Source organism: Melospiza melodia, chromosome 2 (genome assembly GCF_035770615.1).
Source record: "Melospiza melodia melodia isolate bMelMel2 chromosome 2, bMelMel2.pri, whole genome shotgun sequence".
Lineage (NCBI taxonomy): Eukaryota > Metazoa > Chordata > Aves > Passeriformes > Passerellidae > Melospiza > Melospiza melodia.
Genome location: NC_086195.1, coordinates 5587178 through 5608286, shown reverse-complemented (window position 1 = coordinate 5608286; position 21109 = coordinate 5587178). Strand labels below are relative to the sequence as shown.

Genomic DNA, 21109 nt, shown 5'->3' with positions numbered 1-21109 from the left:
CCATGAGCAACCCCACAGCCCATGAACAACCCCACATGAACAATCCCACATGAACAATCCCACAGCCCATGAACAGCCCCACAGCTCATGAACAACCCCACATGAACAATCCCACATGAACAATCCCACAGCCCATGAACAACCCCACAGCTCAGGAACAACCCCACATGAACAATCCCACATGAACAATCCCACAGCCCATGAACAGCCCCACAGCTCAGGAACAGCACCACAGCCCATGAGCAACCCCACAGCCCATGAACAACCCCACATGAACAATCCCACATGAACAATCCCACAGCCCATGAACAACCCCACAGCCCATGTACAACCCCACATGAACAATCCCACAGCCCATGAACAGCCCCACAGCTCATGAACAGCACCACAGCCCATGAGCAACCCCACAGCCCATGAACAACCCCACATGAACAATCCCACATGAACAATCCCACAGCCCATGAACAACCCCACAGCCCATGTACAACCCCACATGAACAATCCCACAGCCCATGAACAGCCCCACAGCTCATGAACAGCACCACAGCCCATGAACAACCCCACAGCCCATGAACAACCCCACATGAACAACCCCACAGCCCATGAACAGCCCCACAGCTATGAACAACCCCACAGCCCATAAACAACCCCACAGCTCATGAACAACCCCACAGCCCATGAACAGCCCCACAGCCCATGAACGACCCCACAGCCCATGAACAATCCCACAGTCCATGAACAGCCCCACAGCTCATGAACAACCCCACAGCCCATGAACAACCCTACAGCTCATGAACAACCCCACAGCCCATGTACAACCCCACATGAACAACCCCACAGCCCATGAACAACCCCACAGCCCATGAACAGCCCCACAGCTCATGAACAGCACCACTGCCCATGAAGAACCTCAGAGCTCATTAACAACCCCACATGAACAATCCCACAGCCCACGAACAGCCCCACAGCTCATGAACAACCCCATAGCCCATGAACAGCCCCATAGCCCATAAACACTAAATAAAACCCAGCCTGCCTTTCAGTCTTATCCTGGAGAACCATTTATTTATTTTCCTGGTGCAAGTGCCTGAGGATTGTGCTGCCTTGCACAAACTCCAGGCAAACACGAGATGACAAAGTGCTCTCCCTGCAGAATGAGCTCTGCCCTTCCCGGTTTGTGGGATGGACACAGCAGGGTACAACTTTCCAGCACCTTTTCCCTTGAGAGCACAGCCTGGACGGAGCTGCCACAGGGATCCTGTCAAGATCCCATTGTTCCCTGAGTTCCTCCACACTGGGAGCCCTGTGGGCTCTCAGGATCTCCTGCTGCCTCAGGAAAGTCAGGCTGATGAAGCCCCAGCTTCTTCCCAAGAAAATCACAGGATTGTAATTCCCAGCACAAGGAAAAGCAAACAACCCCTCAGAGCAGGACCCTAGATTTCAAGGGACAGCACACTTTAGGAAGGAAGAAGTATGACAGCAATGTTTTCCCATCTTTTAGCATGTCCACACAAAAAGGGGAAGCCCAAATCACCTTTGCTGAGCCCTGAGATGCTGTTTTGGGATTGTTCCCTCTTTCCCCCAGCAGCTAAAGCAAACTGCCCCAAAGTGCTGCAGAGATTCCTGCACTGGGGGTGTGCTCAAGGGAAGGAAGCACTGAGTGCACTCAGAAACACACTGCAGATCTCAGAACACCTATTTATTTATACCCCACACAGAAACACTCCATGGCATTTCTGCAGATACTTTTTGTCCTTCCCCGAGGGAACACAGCACCTCACAAGTGCAATCACCCAGGCAAAACACATGAGACAGAAATACAGCCCAGCATTTACCATTTATTTCCAAATAACAGCTCTTGTACCTGTTGAAAGGATTTGCAATTCCTCGGGTATTAGAGACATCAGCAATACTTGTCAGGAGCATTCACATCACAGGTCAAAACAATTTGCCTGTTACCCCTGTGCCTGGAAACTGGAGCAAGCATTCTGCGCTCTGAAGGTCTCAGATCTAATTCCCTCTTTTTTTTTTTCCCTTTTGCCCCCCCCGCCCCCCCCCCCCAGCTCCCAGCAGAGAAAACAGAAATTGCTTCTTCTCACAAAGACCCATTTTCCATTTTTTCTCACAAAACCCAAGCGCTGAAACAAAGCAAACGCCTATTTAAGAGAGGAGGAAAACTTACCGTGGGCAGCACCTGGGATGGCACAGAGTCCAACAGGGGAAACAAGCAGGGAAAGCAGAGAAACCAACCCCTGTCCTCTCCCTTCGAGGCTGCTCAGCCCTCTGACAGTGGCTGGAGCGTGCCAGAGACTGACAAGTTCCCTATAAACACTGTTCCAGCAAAAAAAAAAAATAAAAACCAAACCCCAACAATCTTACTTTCACTCCCTCCCCCTGTCAAAACTCAGAGGACTAAGAAATTCCCATCCAGGGAACAGTCAGCTGCAATCTGATGTTTATGGATGTAATAAAAGACTTTCAAAATGAAGATGTATGTTTTTATAACCCTAGGGTGCAGTAAAGATATATGACTAAGAGTGGCAGCTCGCCTCATCTTAAAGAGACAAAGATCCATTTCTCTGCCCTGTTCCTTTCCAAAGGGAAGACCTCTGGTAACCCCGGGTTCTGAAGAAAATGAGACATTGATCTGACATAATTTACTCTTGTTTGTCCCCTCCTTTGTAAAACAGGAGGGCTAAGGGTGCTTTTGCTCCCTTCATTACCGTCTGTCTCATTTTTTTATACCCCTGGGCAGGGCTAAAGCCCCAGATTCACACAGATACCTTTTCCCTCAGATTGCTTCCTTTGTTTTGCTGCAATTCCCTCTCTGAAAAGGAAATCCTGCTGCAAGCAGCCCTGGCAGCAGCCCTGGGTGCTTTACTGAGGGTCCTGTTGCAGCATCCCCCCCAAAACATCCCCTTTCTTCCCCCCTCACTTCAAACCAGCAATATTTACAGATGCAGGTGTTCAGCAAGCCAGCTTTTTGCACAACACCCTGGGTGTTTTGCAGCTGACAAAAGACAACCAGAACCCCCCAGAAGATGCTGCAATGGTTAATGCTGGGCAGAGCTCAGGCTGCCCAGGGCTCTGTGCCACTCCTGCTCTTTGCCCTATGGCCTGTGCCAAGCTCAGCAGGGAGCTTGGCCAGGACACGGTGGAGAAAGGAGCTGTTCTGCCTCGTCCCCAGCAGGTCCTGGGAGCGGAGCAGGTGTGGGGGATTTGGCAGCAGCGTTTGTTCCTGTGCCCCTGCCGTGGCTGGGTGGGAGGCTGGCAGGGAGAGCCCAAATTCCCTGCCAGCCTGGCACCAGGGGCACTCTGAGCAGCTCAGCTGAGCTGCCCTGGCACAGATGGGTTATTACCCACTGGCAGGCACGCTCTGCCTCCACCACCCTGCTCACAGAGCCTCTTCCTGCAGCCTCTCACCCTCTGGGATCGCGGCCAGGGAGATGCCTCCATCCTCTCGTGACTCCCTTTGTCACCCTGCCAGCCCCTGCCACCCTGCAAGCCTCTGCCACCCTGCCAGCCTCTGCCACCCTGCAAACCAGCCCCTGCCACCCTGCCACCCTGCCATCCTGCCACCCTGCCAGCCCCTGCCACCCTGCAAACCAGCCCCTGCCACCCTGCCAGCCCCTGCCACCCTGCAAACCAGCCCCTGCCAGCTTCTGCCACCCTGCCACCCTGCCAGCTTCTGCCACCCTGCCAGCCCCTGCCAGCCCTTGCCAGCCCCTGCCACCCTGCCAGCCCCTGCCAGCCCCTGCCAGCCCCTGCCAGCCCCTGCCAGCCCCTGCCACCCTGCAAACCAGCCCCTGCCACCCTGCCAGCCCCTGCCACCCTGCCACCCTGCCAGCCACACAGGCTGTGGGCAGGGAGTCCCTGGGGCTGGGGGAATGGCTTGGATTCCCCCTGGTTCTTCTGCTTTGGCCAAGCAAGGCTGGGAGGGCACGGGCATCTCCCTTTCCTTGCCAGCGTCAGGCTGGTGAATCCCTGCCCTGTATCATCTGGCTCAGGCTGCTCTCTGCATTTCACTTTCTGTGGTTTGCTTGGATCAGGGCAGTCAGAGGAATTAAAAAAACCCACAAGGAGCCAGGTGGACAAAAGCCTCAGGAAGGGGTGAATTTTAAGCCCGAGCCCACATCCATGAATCTGTCACATGGAGCCCCAGATGGATGTAATTCACAGCTCAGGTTAATTCGGGCTGTTGCATGCAAATTCCCCATCAGGTGAGCAATCCCAAAGGAGTTGGCCACATCCCAGTGCACGGAGCAGCAGTGGGAGGAGGATTTTTCTCTCCCAGTCTCTGCCTCCTCAGTCTTGCCTGAGCTGAGAGCATGAACAAGACTCCAAAAGGAGAAGGGAGAGGTGCCAGAATAAGATTTAGACCCAGTGACAAATTTCTGTCGTTTTACCAACACCAAACCACACAAGATCTCAGGTATTGAATCATCCATGGGGAAAATCATCCCAGTGCAGCAATGCTGGGCTTTGCTGCCCTAACTTTGGAGCAGTCAGAAATTCCCTGAGAATGTTTTCCTGTCCTGTCAGGAGCACTTTTGACTCCATAACAGCTCCTTCTTCTGCACAATCAGAAATTAAACAGATTTCAATTTTATCCCTCAAGAGGGTGCTGCTAATAGGGTTTGTTCATTTAATTGTCACCCCTGTCAAATCTAGAAGTGCATGAATCTTACTAATTGAAGCAACAACACAGCCATCAATTTGTGAGCTGTGAGCCAGTTCCACCAGGAGGACACAGACCAGAGCCCTTCTGCTGGGGGGAGGGACAGGATGCTCATTCAATGGGCTTGGAAATTAAAATACCACAGAGAAAAGGTTTTGCCACAGGGGTTTTGATGCTCTGCTTGGATAGCCAAGAATCTTCTGCTCCAGGGCCATAGGAGGAGGGACAGGGTGAGATCCAGGAGCTTCATGGGCTCAGAGCCAGCCAGCTCAGGCCGCTCTAACCCTAACCCTGAACCTGACCGGAATCCTGACATTAAACCTGATCCTGACCCTGTTCCTGACACTAATCCTGACACAAAACCTAAACCTAACCGTAACTGTCCTCTAAGCCTAATCCTGATCCCAACCCTAAACCTAAACCTGTTCCTAACCTAGACCCTGACCATAAACATAACCGTAACCCTAACCCGGATCCTAAGCCTAAACCTAAACCTAAGCCTAAACCTAAACCGAAGTCTAATCATAACCCTAACCCTAACCCTAACATTAACCCGGACCCTAACCCTAACCCTAACCCTAACCATAATCCTGACCCTAACACTAAACCTAAACCTAAACCTGACCCTAACCCTAATCCTGACCCTAATCCTAACTGTAAAATTAACCCTAACCGTAATCCTGACCCTAACCCTAACCCTAATCCTAACCCTAATCCTAACGGTAACCCTAACCCTAATCCTAACCCTAATCCAAACCCTAACCCTAACCCCAATCCTAACCCTAACCCTAAACTTAACCCTAACCCTAATCCTGACCCTAACCCTAACCCTAATCGTAACCCTAATCCAAACCCTAACCCTAACCCTAATCCTAACCCTAACCCTGACCCTAACTCTAATCCTGACTCTGATCCCAACACTTGCAGACAGCTGACCCCTGCCACATCCATGGCTGCTGCATCCCACACTCTCTGGAATAATAATGATGCTTTTATTTCCAACCCTGTCCCATGACCATGGCCAGGAAATGAAGAACTGTTCCTTAGCAGGACTCCAGTGGAGATCTCCTCTGCTGGACAGCAGCCACTGCTCATGTTTTTCTTCCCCAAGGATTATATTTCCCAATCCCACCTTTTACAGCCTCTGTTCCCTGTGCCATTCTCCTGCAGCTGCTTGGGAGTCTGCTGGGAGAGGTGCATTACCTCCCACCGCTGTGAAAATTGGGGTGACCCCCTTTTTGGCACCCGTTTGGATCAGCTGCTTTGGGAATCAGGCAGAGTTGTGTGAGAAGTGAAGAACAGAACAGAGCTGGGTTGTTTCATTTTTTTTTTTTCTTTTAATGAAAAGGAACAATTTCCCACTCTGTTTATTCTTCCTACTGTCAGCAAAATGTCAGGAATGCTTAAGATTAATGACAAGCCATGTGAAAGAAAAAAAAAGGCACCAAGGAACATTAGTTCCATCACACTCAGCTCAACTTTCTCCCTCTTTCCACAGCAGACTCTGTCTTATGTTTTGACAATCTATGGCCAGGATTTTTCTTGCCCTTTTCAGCTCAAGATCTTTGGAAATCCTTTTTTTATGAAATGCAGGGAGTGAAGAGAGGTCTTGCTGACACAGTGAGCTGTGCTCTGCACAAAGCAGAGCCGTGTGCTGTCAGCTGGGGATGAAAAATGAGGGCCTTGGGACAGTGTGAAAAGTCATCCACGGTCCTATAAAAATACACTGCTAGCTCCATGTTAGGGGAATAACAAAAATACATTCAAAAAGGAGTGTGTTTGCTAGAAATCCCCTCAATCAGCTTCCCAGCTGGTGTAACTCAGTGGCATTCCCTGCTGGAGCCATGCTGTCTCCTTTTCTCTGCCATGGGGTTACTCACAGCAGCTGGGACACAGAGCCACGTGCTCACCCCACCTTTTCTCCTGTGATAAAGCAGACTGTGCTCCCAGAGCAGCAGAGTGATGCTGCTGCTGCTGCAGGGCTTGTCACAATAAGGAAACACTTTGGCAGACAGCTCCTTCCCCTTTGCAGTCACACGTGTGACTGGCAATCACTGACATGGGATTTGTTTATGGCTTCTCACAAATCTCACGGTGGCTCTTCCCTGTTCCCTACCCTCTGTGCTCTCTGCTCACCTTTGCTCCCTGCACAATCTCCCTGCTGCTGCCTCTGTGTCCTCCCCACATCCTCCTTTCCAGATATTTCTGCCAAGGCAGATGCCTCAGGGAGCAGCCTCAGTTCCCTGTGCCTGTCCTTGAAGAAGACACAGTGATTTTAATGAAATGAATATTTTCAGAGTGTCAGAGTGTCAGTTTCCATCCATAATACAGAACCCTAAGCCAGAAGATGAGGTGGGACCACCAAAACATCACCTCTCCCACCCCAACAAGCTCACCCACTCCTGCACACCACTTTTTCCAGCCCCAGGCTTTGTCTCACTGCTGTTCTGTGTTTCCAGGACAATCACAACCTCGTGCCCTTTGTCTCTCTTATCTTCCCACTTGACTGCTCCAAGGAGTGTCCCCAGCTGATGTCCCCTGTCCTGCTGCAGCCCTGCCAGCCTCTCCCTGTGGCTCCAGAGTGTCCTGGTGAGAGTGGCAGGAGACTGTGCAGCTGCACAGATGAGAGAAACCACGAGCCAGATGCTCACAGGGATTGCCCCAAGCCAAAGTTCTGCTCCAGAGTCTGAGAGCATGGTACTGACAGCAAAGAGGAGTGGGAGAAGAGGCATTCCAGCCCTGCCTGGGGCTGGGGAATGTGCTCCAAATGTTTTCTTTCACCCAGGCCCTCTTTAATCTTGTCAGGTGAATTTAAATATTTATCACACTTACAGCTACCATGCCCACAGCAGAAATTATGTTCTCTCCTCAGCCGTTTGGAAATAACACGAGCCTCAAATGTTGTGCTCAGCTTTCCAGCAGAGGAATGGGCAGGTTTAACAAAACATTGTAGAACAGACTTTCATTTTTCTTGCCTGAAAAACCCCCACTGGTCCATGCAAGGATTCCCCCAGGGCATCAGGAGTGCTGAGTCAGACCAGAGCAAGTTCCCTGAACTCGACCATTCACCTGATCCTCACATTCATTGAAATCCAGGCACATTTTTTAAGCTTTCCTGCAGAACACTGTGATCAAACACTTCTTATTCTGCTGCAGCTACAACCATGACACTGACATCTTTGGGTTTTTGCCTCATGGCCACATAATTTCCACATGCAAATGTTTGAAAATTCAGCTTTACTTAATTCAGCTTTAGTAGATTCAGCTCCAAAGGGTCATTTTACCTGAGAGCTGCTCAGTCATAACTGGGATCACTTTGTATGGAGACCTGGAAGAGCCACAGAGGGTTGATGTTAGCAACACTCAAAATGCAGTTTGTATTTCACATCTGTGCTCCCTGAGAAGTACAAAGAAGTATCTGAAGATATCCCAAGCTCTCTTGCAACCTGTGAGTTTGAGTAAGCAATGGGCACTTTTTCTGAACACACAACCCTCTGATTTACAGAGAATTTAGAAACAGAATTATTACATTCTCTGATTTAGAAACAGAATCATAGAACCATAGAATTTGGGTTGGAAGGGACTTTAAAAATCATCCAGTCCCAGCCCCTTGCCATGGACAGGGACACCCTTCAGCATCCCAGGCTGCTCAGAGCCCTGTCCAGCCTGCCCTTGGACACTCCCAGGGATGGGGCAGCCACAACCTCTGCTCTGTGTTTGTGCCCTGTCCTGTGCAGGAGCTCCCTCCCAGCTGCTGGGGCTGCACCACACAGTGCAATAAAGGCATTGAAGAGTCATCATGAAATATGGGCCAAAGCCAGCAATGAAGAGACCTGAACTCATCACTGATCACAGATTTTGAGTTTGCTTTTTAAGTAATCTGCTGGTTGTGCCCTGCAGAGCAATCAGGAGTGGGGGAACAACAGACCTTTGACAGCAAACAGGGAGAGATGGGAATAGATATTTTACATTAAACACCTAAAAGCAGGATTTTTTTTTCCCCTAAGACAATTACTCTTGCTTTAACAAGTAAAAGTTTTGTAATAAACCAAAAAATCTTCCCAACCATCACTCGTGCTACAGGCCAGCACACATTTCTTCTTCCATCCCCTCCCACTGCACACAAAAACCTTCTGCAGGCTGCCCCTGCCTTGCCTTGGGGCTGAGCCTGTCCTGGGGGAGCAGGTGGCAGCAGGGCTCACCTCTCAGTGTTGGCAGGCATCGTGGGGTCAATGGACACCATGCAGTTGTCCGCTGTCAGCAGGGAGATGGTGGTGTTCCTGAAAAGCAAGTTCCAAAGAGGGTTATGTGACCTGGAAATGCCAGCTGGAATTCTGTGCTGCTGCTGCATGGGATGCAGAGCCATCCTCCCTCCTGCAGATGCTTCTTTTCTCCTTGCTTCTGGCCTGGAAGGTAACCTCTGTTACCTCAGAGCAGAAAGAGTCAAAGCCCAGGGCAGGGAAGGCTCAGTGCTTCACCCATGAAAAATGTGAAGTGTGATCATTTTTGATCTCAGAGCAGACCTTGCTCCCTGCTAATTCATTTATTCTCTTGACTCACTGAATAATAATTTCTGTTAAAAAGCTGTATTTTGTGATAGATTGACTCAGCAGTTACGTATTGACTCATCCCATACAAATGACTTTTGGTGCTATGAATATCTTGAAGTTATTTAGTTATTCATTTACCAAAACAAACAAAACAAATATCTTGCTGAATATAGGGTCTTTCTCTTTTTTAATTACTGTGCTAAGGGTGATCTCATAGGCTCAGATGTAAACCTTGGAGGTTTACTTTGGCTCCGGGATCCTGGTTGAAATGCAATTTTCCTTTCAAAATCTTCTGATGAAAATAAAATGCCAAATATGAACACCCTGACTGTGAGTGATTAAAACTGCTGAACAAAGTTTCCTGGGTGATGGAGTGGAAGTCTTTGACATCACAGGAAAATGAGAGTTATTAACCTCTCTAATGTCAAATAGGAGGAAATAGAACAAACAGCAAAGGGCATTAATTCTGTCCAGCAGCTTATGCAAATTCAATTTTATCTTTCAATCCTCAGAGCTGGAATCATGCAGTAAAACCATGATTAGAAGACTGGCTTATTTTTCTCCTGCACTTTTCCTGTACTGTAAAGTTGTGTGTCCAGAGATAAAGACTTTGCCTTGTTGCATCCTGCCTGGGCTGCTCCAGGCCCTTATTGAAACAGCAGATTCCCCCTTCTGGAGGTGATTAAGGGTTCTGGAAATGACTGAGGGGCTTCCCTCCCCTGCTCCATTGACTGGAGGTGATGGATGGATGGATGGATGGATGGATGGATGGATGGATGGATGGATGGATGGATGGATGGATGGATGGATGATGGATGGATGGATGGATGGATGGATGGATGGACGGATGGATGGATGGATGGATGGATGGATGGATGGATGGATGGATGATTGTGGTAGTACCAGTTGTGGGTTTCTCTGGGTCAGGATTGAAGGCACGTGAGATGGTGTTTCATGTTCACACTCAGGTGTTTATTATTTCTTATCAGTAAAACAGTCTCACTACTGTGAGTTCTGCAGCTTTTCATTAGAAGGCACAAAATGGCCAACAATCTCTTGTTCAAGGTCTTTTAAGACTAAACTATCCAGTTAAGAACTGACACCTGGATTATTTTCCCTTTTACCCCAATAACTGATCCCACAGAGCTGCAATGGGGACTTTTCTGCCCAATTACAAAATGCCACCCAAACCCATGGAAAAGAAGGAAGAAGAAGCATGAGGAAGAAACCCAGGACAACACCCTGTGCCCTCCACCTTGCTTCCATCCACAACACACTAAAAATCCCGAAACCTCAATTTCTCACCAAGTGATACACCTACACTGCTCTCTATAATCTATTTCACACTTTTGTGGATTCTAGTGTATCTTGAAGTCTGGGAGACTTTCTCCATGAATGAGGGTCAGAGTCAGCGCTGCCCTGGGGGTCAGGGCACCCCAGAGCAGACAGAGAAATATTCCCAGTGCCCTGGGTTTCCAGAGATGATGGATGGATGGATGGATGGATGGATGGATGGATGGATGGATGGATGGATGGATGGATGGATGGATGGATGGATCAGGATGGATGGATGGATGGATGGATGGATGGTGGATGGATGGATCAGGATGGATGGATGGATGGATGGATGGATGGATGGTGGATGGATGGATCAGGATGGATGGATGGATGGATGGATGGATGGATGGATGGATGAGGATGGATGGATGGATGGATGGATGGATGGACGGATGGATGAGGATGGATGGATGGATGGATGGATGGATGGATGGATGGATGGATGGATGGATGGATGGATGGATGGATGGATGTTACACCATCCACCACATCCCAGCCCTTCCCAGATACCCTCCCATGACCCTGGACCCCTCTCAGCACTGAGGTTTCAGCTGGATACTGCTCTTGAGGTTGAAGGGAACAAATCCTATTTGGATTTTCCCCAAATGGAAAATTACAACAGGAGAGATACAGAGACTTTGTGAGACAACATAAATTAGGAAATACATGGCCTGGGTAATGGATTTGGAGATATTTATGCTCTATAAAATGGTTCAGCTGAGGTGCTTTGTGTTTGACTATCCCATACATGGGATTAGATTTTAAAACCCCTAAAGAGAAAGCTTATTACCTGGTGGCAATACTTCTTGTTAGCCCCATTTTTCCCCCTAAAAAACAGGTTCTAAAAATGTTCCTGCATTTCACACAATATGGGCAAAAATGTAGCACTGAGATATAAGTGGTAGGTGTGCCCAGCCTGTGTGTACTCAGAGCTGGGCTTCTTCCCTTGCTTTTATTTTAGATTATTTCTCCTCTGTTCTACTCTGTTCCTCGTGTGCAGCCAACACTGAGGTGGCTCAATTCCCTACCTCCACATTTTCCAGCTCTTGATTGCCCCAGTTTCTTCTTCCAGAAACAAGAGACAAGTCTGAATAGCAGCTAAATAAATAATTTGGGGCCTGTCTTTAAATTGTTCCCAAAGGAAAGAAATAAAAGTGAAATGAATGTCACAAATGACAGACCCACCTTGGTAGCCCTGTTGCAATGCAGCAAAGGTCCATAATATCTTTGGAATTGCAGTATTTACTGAAGATCACCTTCCAGAGGAAACAGCAGCAGAGGGGGATAAAAAAGAAGAAAAAGAGAAAGGATGGTTAGTTCCCACAGAGATATGAATCCTGTTCAGGCATGCACTGGGCTAATTTCAAGGCACAGTCTGTGATTTCAGTTATCTGGTTTGGTTTGTGAGCTGGAATATTTCTCTGCTCCTGTGTAATCCCTGTGTGTTACAATAAAACAAACAAGCTCTGGAGACCCAAGTGCTGTTCAGAAGTGGAGCAATAACCTGTGTGAGCTGAGAGCAGGGGGCTTCCTTAAAATGCAGTGCAGCTGTGGGATGAAAACAGCTGTAAATTAAAGAGTGTAAGAGCCTAGATTTAGGAAGAAAACTGCCCAGATTTGAGCAGGTCATGGGATGGTATAAAAGGGCACTGCTTTTTGGACCACACCAGCTTATACTAGGTTGAAAGTGAGCTGAGCTTGTGCCAAAATTCCTACTGACTGTCAGATGTTCCTGTTGCTAGGTCAGAAGCCAGACCTGGAATCACAAAATTTGCCACTGTTACCTTCCCATGTCCCCAAACACCTCTTCATCCTCCCACCCTTCCACACACACCAGGCAGACCCAGTGCAAAGACTGAGCAGCACATCCCCAGTCCCATTTTTCCATTCAGTGACACAATCCCAGCCACAATTTTCCCCAAGACTCCTGTGTCCGTCAGGACTTGCAGGTCATGGTCCTCCCAGCTTTTCCTGCAGTCAGAAAACACTTTAATGATACCATTACAGCACTTCCCATCAGTCTCACTACGCCCCAGTGCAATATTTAAACTCTGTAATCTAAAGCTTGTTAAATTACTTGCCCTGGATCTTATCATGGGTGAGTGGCAGGCCAGAAACAGAACCCAGGAGTCCTAATTTGATGTCTTGTTGGATTAAGAGACAGCACACTGCCTCTGAAAGAAAAATACTCAGGAATTCAACAGCAGCACTCTGCATGAGGAGTGTCCCATTTCAATAATTGTGTGTTTATAGGATGTCTGTCCTTGTGACTGAGGTCCCTGAGGTTGCTCCCAATCCAAACTCACTTCTCTGTTGGCTGCACGTTGCACTATTGAATCTTCCATTGCTCTAAATCAAAATCTTGTTCCTAGTGGACTTATTGAGGAAAACAGCCATTGAAAAGGATCTCTGCTGACAGTGAAAACAGCCAAGTGTGGGTGGAATAAAAAGAAATTGCAGACATGGGAATGAAGGATGGGGCTTGAATGCTTCTGCCAGTGTTGTGCCCCTTTCCTCAGAGCAACTCTGAGCTCCTCTGAGTGACTGGTGGAGGCAGAAATTAAATATCTCATTGTAGCCAGACTCTCCTTAAAGCCAGGAACAGCAACAAGCAGTGGGGGTGGTTTATCCAGTGGGGATGGTTTGTCCAGTGGGGATGGTTTGTCCAGTAGGGGTGGTTTATCCCGTGGGGATGGTTTATCCAGTGGGGATGGTTTGTCCAGTAGGGGTGGTTTACCCCGTGGGGATGGTTTATCCAGTGGAGGTGGTTTATCCCATTGGGATGGTTTATTCAGTGGAGGTGGTTTATCCCATTGGGATGGTTTATCCAGTAGGGGGTGGTTTGTCCAGTGAGGATGGTTTATCCAGTGGGTGAGGTTTATCCAATGGGGATGGTTTATTCAGTGGGGATGGTTTATCCAGTGGGAATAGTTTGTCCAGAGGCTGCTGGTGTTGATGGGATAGCTGCAGGGGCTGGCAGGGGGGAGCAGGGGTGTGGAGAGGGGCAGCTTCCCTGCCCAGCACTGCAGCCCTCTCCTCTCACATCCCACAGGAAAAAGCCCCAGAGCCTCTGGGCTCAGGATGCAGCAGCTCAAAGGCACTTGTGGAGATTGACAAAATGGCAAATCTCAGGAGGAACAAGAAATTTGCATTTTGCAGATGAACAGGGACGTCAAGATCAAAGTTCTCTCCTTGTGAGTGTTGGAAATGTGATTTTTCCGCCCCCTATAACCACCCCACATTCTCATGCACAGCTTCTGGTGCCACCCACCACAGGCATGAGGGGTGTGCATGTCCACAGAGCAGCCTGGAGGCTGGTGACACAGGAAATAAGGAATGTGTCACCTGGGATGACAGCTGGGAGGAGACAGGGGGGCTGCAGCTGCCCTCTCAGATTGAGCAGGCCCTGTGTGTTCAGTGAGGTGAGGACCACACTAAAAAATAACAAGTCATCATCTAATTAAAACCTCCTCTGAAAGGTGTGGGTGCCAGGAGGTAATTAAGCCCGCAGCTTCACTTTGTCAGCCTTGATTTTCAGGTGCTTTAATTCCTAAATTGTCACAGCACTGGTGTGACATGGTTCCCCTGCTCCTCCAAGATGCCCTTCAGGCTGCAGGGGAAATCCCTCACCTGGAGGTGTCACAGGGTGACAATCAGAGCTCTTCCACTGGAAATGGGAAAATTTTGGGAGATCCAGGGTGTGCTGTGCAGCTAATGCCTGCTCAGGGCTCAGGGCATGCGAGCCTGAAGTACCAGGACAGCCTGGACAGCATAACAGGCCTGGCTTGCCCTGGTGGTGCACAGAGACTTCAGCAAAGCTCCAGCTTTCAGTTTTCACTGGTGGTGAGGAGTATTCTCACTCCTGAGCAAAGCATCAGGGTTTTGTGGCACAAAGGAGGATGATGGTGGTCACTTCTAGGGGTGGGTGTGACCCACACCTACACTCACACCCACCTTCCCTGTGTTCTGCCCCAGGTGAAATTACTCCAGGCAATGTCTTCACAAAGCCTTCATGTGGCATTCACATTCTCTGAAAAAATCCCTTTGCCCAGGATTTTTCTCCTGGGAAGCTGAGATGCCTCAGAGAAAAGGAAAGCAATTCTTATCTCATTTGCTTCTCCTGTGTCTTGCTCATGTGGAATGTTTACCCACAGGTGATTGCTTCATTGGATTCTGGTGTGAGTTGTTTTGACTCATTGGCCAATCAGGGCCAAGCTGTGTCAGGACTCTGGAGAGTCACGAGTTTTCATTATTATCTTTTTAGCATTCAGTAAGTATCCTTTCTGTGTTCTTTAGTATAGTTTAGTATAGTATTCTACAATATAATGTAATGTAATGTAATGTAATATAATATATAGTATTAAATTAGCCTTCTGAACATGGAGCCAGATGCATCATTCCTGGCTTCATTGGGACACTCCATGCAAACACAACACCTTCAGGCACCTGATTGCTGAGGCAGGGAGTGACTGCTGCTGGGGAAATGGGTGTGTCTCAAAAGTCAAGACTGACCCTTGGTTGTTAAAGCAGAGAAGCAATCAAAGCAATAAAACATAGCCAGTGGAGTTCACATAGGGCTGAAATCCTGCTCCTAGCAGAACCCAGCATCCTGACAGAGTGATAGCTGCTGAAATTGACTGGCAGAATATTGGAGTACAACTGGTACATGCAGTAACTGGGCAGATGATGTTAATTGTGGCTGAACAGAGGCCAAAGGCTTGTGATGTGCCAGGAGTGCTATTTCAGGTATTGAGGTTTCTTATTCTGGAAATCAATTATTATTGACCAGGACAGACAAGAGAGGAAAAGATAAAAAAATTATTAGGGAACATTAAAGGTGAGAAAGTTGGCCTGACTCATAGAAAGCAGTAGGAGCTTTCAACACACTGAGGATGAGTTTTAATGTTTCCTTTTACTCCATGCAATAGTGAAAGAGTGGGAAGGAAACAAAGCCTGTGATACTAGATCATGAGCCATCTCCATACATGCTTTTCAGTTTTCCATACTTGGCATTTTTACTTAGGTTTGCTAAAACTGGATTTGTGAATCACCCATTGCAGTTTCATACTCATCTCAGGATGCTTGTTCTCAGCTGGTTGGGTTTTTTTAATCAAAAAGCACATGCTATTAAAACTTCCTTCTTTTGCAGCCTGCTGAGCTGTTCTGAGCACCTCCCTTGTGCTCTGAAGCACAGCAGCCAGCCTCAGATGTTCTGTGGGAATGTGCAATTGTTCCCGTGATTGTCCCCCGGTCTGTGCTCCCAGCAGAGTCGATGCCAGTTGTGCTGATGGAACACAATTGGAATAATGCGGTTTGGAGGATGGGAGGCCAGCCCTGGGTGCTATTGATGGCTCCAGCACAGAACAGGACTCCTGTGTGCCTGCAGTCCATTATCCCTGGGGGGACATCAGCGGCAGGAAGGCAATGTGGGGACACTTGGCTGGTGGCCACACTTTGGTGGCACCCGTGTGTGACACGTGGGCTGTCCTGTGACCTGCAGCTCTGAGGACAGCAGCCCTGGCACTGGGGGACAGAGAGAACACTCACCCAGCCCTGTGCAGATGTGTCACAGACATGTTTCATCGAAAATCCTTTTGCTAGGATGTTTTCTCCTGAGAATCTGAGAAGTCTCAGGAACGAAATGCAAACAATGATTATCTGCTGCTGTGGGATGCAACAGGTGCATTTGTGATTGGTCTCATGTGGTTGTTTCTAATTAATGGCCAATCACAGTCAGCTGGCTCAGGCTCTCTGTTCAGTCACAAGATTTTATTATCTTTCCATTCCTTTCCTTTCAAGCCTTCTGATGAAATCCTTTCTTCTATTCTTTTAGCAGTTTTAATATATCATTTTATTTTAATATAATATATATAATAAAATAATAAACCAGCCTTCGGAAACATGGAGTCAACATTCTCATCTCTTCCCTCATCCTGAGAACCCTGAAAACACCACCACAGACATGTCCCTGCTTGGGCAGGTGTCCCCAAACCTTGCTGCTCAGCCTGAGTCTCCATGATCATACATTTCTGGCACTGTCTGAGGGTCTGATCCCCAAATTTCATCTCCCTTCAGACCTGTCTCAGCTCTCTCTGACCCACATCTTGCTCAGGTCCCTGTGGGTGACAGGAACTTCTGGGATATGTCACAGGACCTCATTCCCTGCATTAATGCCTGGTGCTGGAAGATCTCCTTGCTCAGGAGAAGTTTGAGATCTTGCTTAGCAGAGGCCAAAATTGGGAGAGCACAGCAGCTCCTCCAGCTCTGGTAATGGGCTAAGATCATGCATGTGTAGGGTTTCCTGCAATGAAATTCCAGGTTTCCTCATAGTACACATTTTAAAAGTGCATAGTCATGCAAGTCAGCCAAAAAAATCCAGGAATGAAGAAAAAGAAGATACAGGGACTCCGATATTGCCTGGTGGCACAAAGGTTTCCTGCAAGTCAACACACAAGACACTCAGCTGCTGAAAGCAAAGGCAGAACTGAAATCAGGTCTGAGCAGTGACAAACCACGTGGGGAAGGGAAACAGAGGCCTCTGCTTCAGCTTGCAGATTGATGGCTAATTGCCAAGAAGAAAATCAGCCACACATAAGCCCTGCTAACTGCATTTCCCTTGGGTTTGTGCCAGGAGGAAAAGGCTGGATTCCTGGAAAGTCATGCGGCATCTGCAAACAGGGTTTTTTATTTCCCCCTGAGAGTTAACATGATTTCATATTTCTGTCCTTGCTGCTGTTATCCAAACCTCTGAGATGTGGATATCCCATCCCTGGGAACATTCAAGGCCAGGTTGGGAGGGTCTCTGAGGAACCTGATCAATTTGAAAATGTCCCTGCTCATTGCAGGGGGTTGAACTAGACCCTTAAGTGTCCCTTCCAACCCAATTCTATGATTCTACCCCGTGTATAAAAAACAAAAAGACAGGAAAAGCTGCCTTCTCTGAATGTTTAACCTGTTTGTGCCAAGGAGATTCCATCAAGATCAAGGAGCAGCCATTCCATTTAGGAGGGCAATATTCTGTGTGCCTTGGAAAGCAACGTGATGCAACTGGGGGAAAAGCAGAATGAATAATGGCTGAGGCTTTTTGGAGTGGAAATAACATTTTGATGAGGCATGCAGGGACTGCAAAGTAGGACAGCACAGTTTGATGGGATGCCTGGTTCCTAGCCTGGCCCTCAGTTCTGTGGGACTGGTTTCTTTCCTGGAAACAATTCTGCTTTTTTTTTTTTAAACATTTTTTCTGAAATAAGGAGCCATTGTCTCTTAATGCACAGCATCCACCTCTGGTCTAGGACAAGGATTTAAAAACTTCTCTTGGGAAGAGCAGGGATAAGAGCCCTGGTGCTCTGGGCTGGCTTCCCCACTTGGAGAGGAGCTCAGATTAAGGACTGTGATGGAGATTTTGCTAAAGGACCATTGTGCACAGGCTCTGCAGCCTACAAGTTTACAAATAATCACATTATACTTTGCTTTCAGATAGGATAGGTAAAACCACAGCTTACAAATCCAGTTTCTGTTCTATATTTGATCCTCAGAACAGCTAATCCTCTCTGTAAACAGTAAACTCTGTCCAGAACATTATCATGTTCTGATCTGCTCTCTGTAATTGGGTATTCTTTCAAGAATTTAATTTCTGTTTGATTATTTTTATTTTACCCTAGTAAAATTCCTAAATAGATAATGTAAAAATATTTTTAAGCCAAGGTACCCTCAGTTTCCAGTTCTACTTCATTTCTCCTGGTCAACCTGCTGTCTTCAATACTTTAGCACTTGGTCATGTCTTTCATTCAGCTCAGTGAGCAATGTTCAGAGTCAGAGCTGAAATTGCAGGCTTTAAACAATCTAAATTGCAGTCTTTCACTAATGAGAATGGAGGATACTGTGTCAGAAAAGATTCTAGTAAAACTCAGTGATGTATCTTGCATGGACTGTGAAAATTGCTGCTGTTTCTGCACGAGCAGCTTTCGTGGAGGATTTCTGAACTATTAAGGCAGAAGGTTCATGTGAAATTTTTCATTGTGATTTTCCCTGTCTTTTCAGAGTTGTTTGTCATCCATAATAAAATGAAAAACAATCCAGAACAATCCAGGTATCCCTCTGTAGGAATCACTGGAAGGAATTCATATTTCTCAACCCATAAGCAAATAGATCTTCTTTAAAAAATACCCATAAATGTCCTCTCTGTCATAGTCCCCAATATCCAAAAGAAGCTTTACCTAAAATCCCATATTTAAAAACATTCCAGCTTTCTCATTCTTTAAACTCAGATACAAACACAGCATCAGCCCAACTATACCCAAACTCTCAGTCTCCTTTTTTTTTTATTTCTGGCACTAATTAACAGCTGATATTCAGAAAACCACTCATTTATCTGAGCTTGGAGTGTTAGGAGCATTAAAAATAGGCTGCCAGATTTGCCATCTGTTTGATGCAGTGGGAGCTGCTCTGGGAGAAGAGCAGAAAACCAGAGCATGTGTGCATGTCCATGTGTGGGGGAGAGAACACGAGAGCCTCAGCTGAGGGTCTGAGCAGAAATGAAAACTCCCCCGAGCTCTTCAAACACTGACTCTGATAAAAAATGAGAAGTGTGGCAGATATTTTATCCCAAAAAGCCACAGCTCTGTAATGCTGCTGATTCACACAGTTTTGGGCAGGGACATGGCTTAGAATGTTCATTTCACCACTAAATGTTTGTTTGATGTGATTTTAACCCTCCCCAGACTCAGAGTGCCCCTCTGCCAGGTGCCCTCTGGTGCCAGCAGGAAAGGAGGACAATTCCAAATCAGCCCAAATCTCCAAAAGCCCCTCTGGGGTGGGATGAATCATCCCTGGAGATGCCACCTGGCCCCTCAATGGCTGCAGGGCTCTCCTGGAGCAGCCATCCCTCCCTTGTGCTTAACTGGGGTCAATCCCATCCCTTCCCCTATGCATTGCCCTAAATTAGGGAACAGCAGCTGCCAGACAGAGCTGATGTACCAGGATCCCAAGGCATGTGGTAAGGCACAATCCCAACCCCTTAACATCCCTGAAAAGAGAACTGTGGGAAAAGGGATTTTCCTCTTTTTAGGAAAGAAAAATGTTCGTGATGCACTCCCAGGACAGCCCTGCAGACTGTCACTGAGAGGGACAGCATGGCAGAGGTTGGCTCTTCCACTGTGAGCAAAGAAGGCTCTCTGTGATTTTTAGAGTAATCAGGGCTCATAGAAAAAGGGAGATTACATTCAGGAGAGACTTGTGCAACCTACTGACTATAATAAGGGACATATTGCAATTATTGCATCTGTCAGTGCTAATTATTAATGGCAGAACACAAGCAGGAACCAGCAAGGCTGATTGTGAGGGGTCAGGCTGAAAGTTTCCTATCTTCTGCACCAAAAATAAAAACATTTCATACAATTATTTCTTTCAACCTTTAACAAATGTCTATATTCTGGCTTTTCTTAACACAAGAAGGGCACACATTTGCTGCTAATGGAGTTCTCTAAGTGCAATTAACCCTGCAGCACACGAAGACACGAGGCTTGAAATGTTTTGTAAACTGGATAATAGGGATGCTTCAGCACCAAATGTTCTCAGTGGCTGTGAGTGAAAGTTCTTGTTTCCAAGCTGCTCACACAATTAAAGCCTGACATTGGCACTGGCTTGGTAATAGGGGACTGTTAGAAGGAAAATGGTAATTAATGGAGTGAGGAAAAGCAGGTTTGAGGAGAGACCAGCAAAAGGCTGGCTGGAATCTGTATAAGCAAGTTCTTGAGTAAGGTTCTGATGCTTTGAGAGGCTGCCTGGAACAGAGGCTGGACAGTGTTAAAGGAATAAAGTAGGGATTTATTAAAAAGCCTTCAAAGGATGCACCTTGGGCAGCACAAGAGCCTGGCTAAGGCTACTCCCAAGATGGTCACGAGTTTTCACACTTTTATAAGTTTTGGTCCATTTCCATATTGGGGTTAATTGTCCAATTACAGCTTCAGGTTATGCAGTCCCATCCTCCCAGATTACTCTCCTCAATTCCCTGCTGTTTGCACTTTTTGGGCCTTTTTGTTGTTTGCACCTTTTGAGCCTGAGGCTGCAATGGTGTCCTTGGTTCTCCAGCTGTAAAAGGATTGTTTTATCTAATTAAACTGCAAAGAGAACTTGCTAACACTTTATATGAAGTTCAGAGCTCTGTGCTAATGCACTACAGAATCTGGAAAATATGAAAGCTAAAACTTAAGGCATCAGTTCTAGAAACAGAATGATTTTGTCCTGTTTGTGAGGAGCCAGAAGAGTTGTTTATGAGGAGAATGAGCTATATTTGGCTGCTCTGAACCCATAGGTAACACCAGAGTTACCTATGAGAAAAGTGTTAGACTGAGAGTGTTAAACTTACACTTTGTCTGGACTAGTGTGAACATAAACTGCAATAAATACAATATACTGAGTGTGACTTCACAAAGATAAACAGCAGTAAACAAGCCTTGCTGGGTGATGGGTGTGGAAGAATTTTGGAGCTGTGCTGGGATTATGGTTTGCTCCCCTAAATGCTCTGGGGAGCCCTCACTGGGGA

The 21109-nt window shown here is 47.3% G+C and overlaps 1 protein-coding gene across 4 annotated transcripts in view; it reads right to left on the bottom strand.

Moving 5' to 3' along the window:
* PDE9A (phosphodiesterase 9A) overlaps positions 1 to 21109 on the bottom strand; it is a 58818-nt gene that overhangs the window by 31163 nt on the left and 6546 nt on the right. For 2 of the 4 annotated variants that reach the window (XM_063181360.1, XM_063181366.1), the window contains exons 2-4: positions 11752 to 11822; positions 8881 to 8958; positions 7963 to 8006 (exon numbers count right to left, since the gene is read on the bottom strand). In XM_063181360.1, coding sequence (XP_063037430.1) covers positions 7963 to 8006; positions 8881 to 8958; positions 11752 to 11822 — 193 coding nt within the window. Of the gene's footprint in view, positions 1 to 2182; positions 2689 to 7962; positions 8007 to 8880; positions 8959 to 11751; positions 11823 to 21109 lie in introns of those variants that run through there. The other 2 variants (XM_063181379.1, XM_063181373.1) reach the window with 2 other exon arrangements.